Source organism: Ptychodera flava, chromosome 21 (genome assembly GCF_041260155.1).
Source record: "Ptychodera flava strain L36383 chromosome 21, AS_Pfla_20210202, whole genome shotgun sequence".
Taxonomy (NCBI): domain Eukaryota; kingdom Metazoa; phylum Hemichordata; class Enteropneusta; family Ptychoderidae; genus Ptychodera; species Ptychodera flava.
The window spans coordinates 18,922,795-18,931,606 of record NC_091948.1 but is presented as its reverse complement, the minus strand read 5'-3'; the positions used below and the strand labels follow the sequence as shown (position 1 = coordinate 18,931,606).

At 40.8% G+C, this 8,812-nt stretch overlaps 1 protein-coding gene across 1 annotated transcript in view; it reads left to right on the top strand.

Moving 5' to 3' along the window:
• Positions 1-7,239: 7,239 nt before the first annotated feature.
• The window catches only part of LOC139121620 (uncharacterized), a 21,850-nt gene continuing 20,277 nt past the window's right edge, over positions 7,240-8,812 (top strand). The window contains exon 1 of the mRNA XM_070686669.1: positions 7,240-7,423. Within this exon, the coding sequence (XP_070542770.1) occupies positions 7,387-7,423 (37 nt within the window). The 5' untranslated portion in view covers positions 7,240-7,386. The remainder of the gene's footprint in view (positions 7,424-8,812) is intronic.

The following is an 8,812-nucleotide window of genomic DNA, read 5'->3' as shown; positions in this document are numbered from 1 at the left end:
ATAAAAGCTATTCGATTCATAATCGTATTTAGTTTTTTATCGACTTTCATGTCAGTTTTAATTGTACATGTAAAGCGGTAAAGAAAACGCGGTTGTGCAAATACCCATGATGGTAGAAGTTAAACCTACATGTTGCTTGTGAAGTTACAGACGGATTCGTTTCATCATTGAATTTTTGGGCGATGTACTTTAAATCTCCTGGCGTCTCGAGTCACTTCTTAGAGCATTAAATGGTGTCAAGTGGAAATTTCTTGACCTCAAAGGTCACGCTACAAAATATCAACAATTAGTTTGACATTATTTTCTTCTTAACCAAGAGTGTACAAGCCAAAAAGGCCTGTCATGAGCTTGAAAAGCGTCGAAGAGGGGGACCTGAAATATCCCAGGCAAATCCTCAAGGGTTGCGAAATGTCTAATGCGAAATCTCTTAAACCGTGAGTCAATACAAAAAGCACAGAACGACAGTATGGGATCGTTTATGTCAAAGATGTGCTCCTTGCAATTGTAGGCTGCTACGATTATTGAAATAGTTACACATTTTAAAATGTGAAGCAAAAACCATTTGTATAAGGATCCTTTCATAGTTCACTGTGGATACTTAACAGGATTATTTTTAAAGTGCATGAAGTGTTGGGAAGGACTTTAAATCTTAACTCTGAAAATCGGTCCACAAATACTGAAACTAAGTAGACCTACTGAGTGAGAGCTTGATAACGTGGTTAGTCTGTCTGTACAGATCCTGGTATAGACTTGCCCATTTACCGCATGCATTCCAGTACTTGATTCACATTAGTTTTGTACATGACGAATCACATTATACGTATTTCCTAATTGATTCGTTGTAAACACATGGACATGTGTATCATCATAACTGACAGATGAATGCTAACACTTATTAACGAAGTGCCGCAAAAAAAGACAGACTTGTAATGAGTGAAACACGCTTAGTTCTGACTATCTGTACGTCATAATTACATTTCACCAATTCCTGGGACAGAGTCCACACTTAGCCGAGTCACAACATTCTGTTTTGATTCCGACGAATTCTTGTATGATCCAACTTGTCATGATGTCTCCTGAAACCACGGTATTTGAAACACGTGCCTACCGCCAGCCTTTTAGCAGAGGTTTCCTTCCTGCTTTGGGACACACAGACAGCAGGGATTGAGTTTAATTAAACAATTCTGACACAAACCCCTGGTAGCATGGTTTCCGTCTCACTCCATAGAGCTGCCATTTTTTGACCACCAAGGATAAACATGCACTTGTATATTAGGGATGTTCTTGACACTTTGACATTGCGTCCTCCGTCGCATCTTCTGTAATGTACGAAGCATTAAAGGTAGGATGCGCCTCCGAGACAGATATTGGGACTCTCAAACTTTTTTACAATTTTTTTCTGATCTATCACTTGTTGGAGCTCATTTTAAAGCTCTTGGTGCCAGGAAAATGTTCGCAGCCTTCGTTTTTCGAAAAAAAAAAAATTATTTTTCTCCAACGCAGGGATTGCGGCCATTTTGAACTGACAGTATCGGCAAAACTTGGGTAATGTGTTTCTGTAGTACCAAAATTTGCGCGGTGACCCCCAATTTTTATTCTTGATTTCGAAAGACAATGGCTGAAAGATTCCTTCAAGAAGGTTTGAGCAAAAGTTTTAAACATTTCACTATCAAGGCGCTTACTACCTTAAATGAATCGACGTAGCTTTCCATCCCAGCTTCATTATGCCATAAGCCCAATGATAGAGTCAGTGTAGCCCAATTCGGCACACGGCGGAAATAGAAAAAAACAACCTCTTGAATACGGACTAATATTTCCTGAAATAAGGATACATATTTTTACAAATAACTCTGTGATCTCTCTGTCCATCATGACATTTCACCACAAAATAACGATTAGGGTTGTATGGATAATTCTACCTTGCCCTCGTGTGGCTGTTTTTCGGTCGCCCCAATTTTTCGTCCAGCATTCTAATTAGTCTCATGGGCAACCGAGACTGTCGTTCGATCTCAGAGGCGATAGACGTCTCGTCTCTGTCTGCCGCGACAGGAGACACAATTTTCAAATTTGCTATTATGGTTGAAATTACGTGGAATATATTTTTGAAATTACCTAGAATTCATTGTGTCTGGTCAATATTCAGAGCGAATAAATGGGACTGTTTTCCTATTACCGGTTGTTGACTGTCGGCGCGGAGAAGTGTAATTGCGTCGTTGCGTCGTTGGTTAACGGACGGTAAAGTACAGTTTAGTGAACTACTACGAGTGCCATTTATCCTCTCTGTAAATTCCTGCCTAAGAATAGCGACGACACAAAAACACTGCTGCAATACAGCAGACGATAACCTCGAAGATTGAGGCTCTGTCATCTGTGTTCGAAAACTTTCTCGGAGACGGCGGAACATTTGTTTGATTTGTAGCTAACTCTACCATTGATTTGTGTTAACTCTAAAGGGAAAATTAAATTTTCGGATTTTCGAAAAGCTAAGAGGGTGAAAATTTTTCTTACTCCATGAGCTTTAAAATGAGTCCCCTCAGGTGTATATCAGGAAAGAATACTTTGTATACTTTTGAGAGCTAGAATATCTGTCCCAGAGGCACGTTCTGCCTTAATATATTCAGAAACATGCCAGTTATCTTATAATGAATAGAAATAATTCACTTTTTATCTAAAATGGTGATGCATGTTGCCCTTAGCAATCTTAAGAATCCTGAAAAGAAGATACGGGACACAGTGATTGCTCAAATCATCAAATGATCATATTTGATTGTCGCCGTCATACATGGCCTTGACCACAGCGCCCTCAAATCCCTGCCACCAACAAATGACATTAATGAGTACTTGTTGTCAGTTTTGAGTGACGTATGCCATCGGAAGTGTTCATGCGGCTGTTTTAGAAGTATGGAAATGTTTGAAGACAGGCTTAGAACAACTGTTACGCATTCTGTCACTACCACTGATCTCATTACATGTGATTTCTTTACTCAGAAGGATAGATCATAATTTATTATTTAAGTCAACATTTGCACGGTACTCAAGTACTGTTAGGCTGAGCTGACAATAAATATTAAAAGTTTCCCCCTTTCAAAATAGAAACTGTGTTTTCACTCTTGTGTTGGTTGTAATGTTCCTGTCTCTCAGAGAAGATTTCAAGCGCCACTTGGATTGTGTTGGACCTGGATGACAGCACGGTTTGGGTGAGTAATTTCAACCATGGCGGTCCTCTGGTGGCGTGTTGCGTGCGTATCTGGCAACCCCACAACAGCAGCACTTCTATTAAATTATCTGATCTATTGTTAGATCTGTCAAGTTGCACTCAACAGTAACAAAAACATCACCTCTGCGACAATAGCCTCATTGTAGAGGTTAACCAAAATAAAAGGGGGTTACTTTCGCCGCCTCCGATTCGATTTAACTCGCTCGGGGAAGAAGTGACAGCAAACTAAATTGACTGACACTGCTCAGTGAGGCAACTAGCGGGCAGGGCAACGCTGCCGTGACTTGGCGAGCAAATTGAAAGGGACATCAAATCATGAAATAACTGCATTAATTTCTGTAATTGAATGAGCAAGATTGACAAGCCTTAGACCGTCTCAGTAGTACTTGAATTGTGCTGGAACAAACGTGGAGCTGCTTTTTCCCCCTCCTAGGGTCTAGACTTCAGCCTTCCTTCTGTCTATTAACATTTTTGTCTGGCTGATTCAGTTTGACGTCACGTCATATCGCCGATAACTTGTCAGTTTACGGATCGCCTGCAGACAACAATCGAGCAATTCGCGTCTATTGTGTTGACAATCAACCCGGCGGTGGGAAACTCTCATTGGTTTTGTTTTCATTTCAATTTTTCCCTGACAGCTGACGTTTCCGTCGTTAGTCAGATATTGCCGAGACGTGCGGCAGTCAGTGTAGTTGTCTCTTTAATCGCCTCCAAACAGTGCTTGTATTAATAATCGTTTCTTGGATGTAATATTTTACCTCGAATTTATTTCGACGCGACCGATTTTGTAAGTGCCCCCGATTTACATTTGAAACATGGTGATATCAAAATGTTAACTCACAATTTGAAATGATTAATAATGACTATCAAAAGACATATATTCATTGAAAGACTGTCTACATTTCTTCAAAGGGTCTACAGGTATGCTAATACAAAACTAAAAGCATAAACATATGCATAATGTCCGTGTCCGCGTTTTGTCAGTGAACAAAACAAACAAAACAAACAAAACAAGACAAATTCAAAGTACAGCGTTCGAGAAACATACACGGGATTTGTGAAAATATTGGCGTTCATAACTGATATTTTGCCCCGTTCAGCCGGAGAGAAGGTTTGGGGTTGATTTTAACTGCTTTTATAATTCTGAAACTGAGTAGCCACTTAAAACGACGGACATGGTTCGCAGCATTTTCTTGATTTGCGCGCTAATTGGATTGTTCCGAACTTGAAGGTTGAAGTAAAGTGGGAGTATCTCGTAATCTACCATTATCAATCAAGGCCATGTGATTGGCACGATTCATTTACCCGACACAATGAGCATCGAACGCATAAATTTAAAACGTTGTGCTTAAAGAGGTCTCGCTGTCTCGGTTGCTATTAAAATTGAAAAAAAAGTGATCACACAAAATTAACAATTAGTTATCCATCTTGTTCTAAATCTCACCCCTTAAGCAATATTGAACATTTTTTTCTGTACAATTCTATTGGCAAGGTGACGCTTTAATCCCGGTATGAACCTGCCTAAATCGAAATGGATTACAAATCTATCAACCGCATGATAACCTTAGGGTACTTTCAATATACCGTGTAACAACAGATGCAGTTTTGCAGTCAGCTAACGAATACTATGCTAGGCTTTTATCACTTTAACAACCAAGTTACAAAAAATATCAGATAGTTTAGTCTAATTTATTATTTATAACTGTTTGGGTACAGTAACTCCCAGTTATAACACCGCAATTGTACCAATACCACTAGCTTTTAATGTTTTGTCAACCATTCTTTGTTTTGCTAACCGTAACCAAGACTTCTACACCTCATCAGGTACCAGACTCGATGACAATCGCCGGATCGCACCCACCCAAGTACTCTACAGTTTTTGATATCTGCCGCCATACTTCATCCTAAACTTTGTGATATCAGTCGCGTATGGGTAACCCCGTCTAACTCAAATCCCCAGCTACGGAGTTGGCCGGAGTACCGTACTCGACTGAATCTGTCAGGCCTACGCCATTACTGTATGGACTTCGAATCGCCGCAGTCCTACTCGAACATCACATTCTACATTATAACTGTCTTACACCATTTACCATATTCTGCTGCTTGTCCCAGATTATCGTATTGCTGTTTTGCAGCATTTTTAACACTGAATCATTGTAACCAAAGACCGCAATAATCAAACATATTGTCTACATTTCTCATTTCTCTAACTATTTTTCGGCTTTCAATACTGCCTCAAAACGCGACCACTAAGCTGTTTCATCTTCTATGCCTTTGTCTCTTGTAGCAACAGTTTTACTAAGCGATCTATCCACAGCCAAATAGTACGTGTATGGTCTCTGTATCTCACTGGCCATTCCAGCAGTTATTGAGTGTACAATCGCTGACCAAAATCACACTTAACCTAACGATTTTGCTCTTTAGAATTAAAAGAAAGCGTTCTACCTTCGCTGTGTGAAGTTTCTCTGCTGAAGATTTGACTTCATCGACTTTCACTGACTGAAGCGAAAACAAAAAACAAACAAAGAACAAAACAAATCCAAAAAACTCATCCCCTGAGGACATTCTATCCTCAATTACAGATTTAGCTTAATGAGTATGCAAAGTATATTCTAAGTAAACAGTTTATAGAATCATACCGTCTTGTACACAAACAATGAATAGGCATTAGACTAGCTACATTACTTTGACAAAGAGCAAAGACTCAGCCGTATAAGAAACAATATATATATATATATACATACATATATATATGTAATCGCTCCAGATGTTGATTAATTTTATTTGAGCGATATTCATCAGGTGTCGTAAAGTTTTTTGATCTACTGTTATTGTTCATGCAGATATTTGTTGTGATTGCTGACCATGTTCTTCTGATTGTCCTTTTGTGACAACCCTACAATAATATATCTTATTTTTCTGCTACCCTTCATGTATGATAGTGGAAAGTTTGAGCTTCATGCTTCGCATGCACCAGAGATCATTTGGGATACAAGTCCATACTATCAGCTTGGCCTCCTATCCCCAAACAGCGGGCAGAAACTTAAGTAACGCTTAATGTAAACAAACTATTAGTGACGTGTTATTTTAAGTGAAAGTGAACAAGTCAAACAGCGTAAACAGTCTTGAGACAGGGCTGGGTTTATCTACTTAGAGGGGATAAAGGAATTCCAAATGTTGCTTTTACATTAAATGGCATTAGAAGTGTGAAGTACATCCCCCATATGTTTTGTGTTTCCTATTGCAACAGAACAAAATGTACATCGATACCTTAGGGCAATTGAACTATATCACTTAACGTGCCCACTCGTTCTTTTGATTTTTGGTTTATTTAAAATTTGACTTTGCTCATGACCATGGGCATGGATGGCTTGGCGGTTTACAGTAGACGGCAAGGTGCCTGGGCAATAGACTACCGTTGACTGATAGCTTGAAGAGATCTGCAAGGTTTCATATGAGTCACGCGGCAATTGTTAACACTGCCTTTTTTAACTGGTATTTTTTTGCAGAAGAGGTAATTCACTCTCGTCGGTGTCGAGCGCACAATTTACATGGCGAGCAAACGCGACTGGAAAACTTAATTAGTTTACATGTGGTGCAGTCGGACGCTGTACCGTGAACGCTGGACGCTGCGACTTGAATAAACGGGCGAATTCCGCGCACTATGGGACTTTGAAACAGCTAGCGACATTTCCCCACTTGGCAGGCAATTGTCTGTATTGCCAATATTAAACATTTCCCAAATATGGCCAAATTGACCGTCTAGCCTGTATCACAAGCTATCCTCGATGGCATCTGTTAGCTGCAGTTGGGCAAGTACCATTCAGTGGTAGGGGTTGCAGAAGTCGCCAAACGCTGGCACAACAGATCCGCTAATCGTGTTTCTCGGGTCATCGGGGTCAAGCGAAGAAAAAACATTGACATAGCGCCACAAATAAACGCCCTTGTCCACGACATGCTGGACAATTAGAGACTCTAATCCCATCACTCAAGGGCTGTGTCACCCAAAGAATAATAGTTGAATCCAAAACTGGAGAGATATAGCCTTAAGCGCCGGAGAGAGCATCTCTCCAAATCTGACAGTGCCCAATGCAACACTTCATCTGCATATCGAAGCTGTAAATCAAAGTTTTCACTGTGTAGACGTGTACACAGACTCAAATGGAACAATGTACTACTGGTATTGGCGTTTGGTAACATCGCTGGGTAAGTCGAATCGCTGGCCACCGGCCATGTCTCTCGCTAGAGCAAACCATATCGCTTTAGGGGATTAACTAATATAGCATGTCGACTGTTTTCACACTTGAATGGGTTTGTCACCGTTGCACAGACACCAATGCTTCAAATTTCGCTTTATATAGAGCTCGGATCGGAAATCAGGTCGGTCGCGAAATTTAAGCGACCCATAAGCGCTGCACAAGTCCCCGCAAAGATAACGGTTTAATACGAAGTCATATTTGTGAGGATATCTCGGATGGTGACTGTGGTAAACATCGAATGCCCCCGTTACAAACTAAGAAGACAAAGTATGCGCTAGTGTAGAGCACAGTCAAACGTCTTTTGTATGAAATCAGAAAATATAAAGATCTGTCTTTAGGTGCGGCGCGTCATGTCTATGGCTAACAAGCGACATAGTGAACGCCGGCTGTATTAACTTCTATTGGCCTTGATTATTTCTTTATCGGTTGATATCTAAACGATGGCCCCCTTTATCCCCCGGGATAAAATAGAATGAAAAGGACAGCCTCCGCTAGATCACAAATATTTGACACAGTGCAGCTCGTTTGTTAGCGGAACAGTGTCAGCGTAGGGGGGAAACCCATCGAGTGAAAACGAAGCTTGGGAAGGCTGATGCGAAACACAGCGCCAAGCTGCCTTCACGTCCCGTCATTGTGTACTCATGGGTGCATCCAGGCGTGAAAGAGAAGATGGAAAAAGGTTGGACTTTTGAAATGATTATTGTGCCCGAAAAGCGAGGTGAATGTTGAATTAATTGCTTAATGTATCATGGTCTCTTAAACAGAGTTTGGTCACGTGTTGGACTGCGACGAGGAAAAAAAATTATGTGGGGCAGCCGTCGTTGAGGACCGTGAACATCACCGTTGTCCGTGCATTTGGCGCCAAAAATCGTAGTCAATGGAATTCTGCTTCGGTAAAAAAAATTCTGTGGCGTTAATGCTCACGGTATTTCAGAGGAGGACGCATGACAAGGCTTTATTTGATAATAATATTTGCCTAACTGCGTAAAAACTATGCGACCAGCCGCAATAAATATAGTGTGGGATCAACACAATTTTCACTAGGGACGGAGAGCGCGATCGTGTCTGTGAATAATCCTATTTTGGCATCGCGGGTCTGTACAGTTCGAGCAGCGCTTGCCATGATCCGTTAGATGTGAGCTGCAATTGTTTAAAATTGAGCTGCTAGTATGTTGATGTTATGCCAGTCTCCAACATGGAAAGTGCGATGCATGCAGTGACTGGCATGCTACGAAGCTCTTGGTAATACCACGCTCTACACGCAGCGTAACCCATCACCTTTGCCGTATTCGAGTTTTCCTCGACCTCTTTAGTGATAGCCCTACAACAGCAAAAA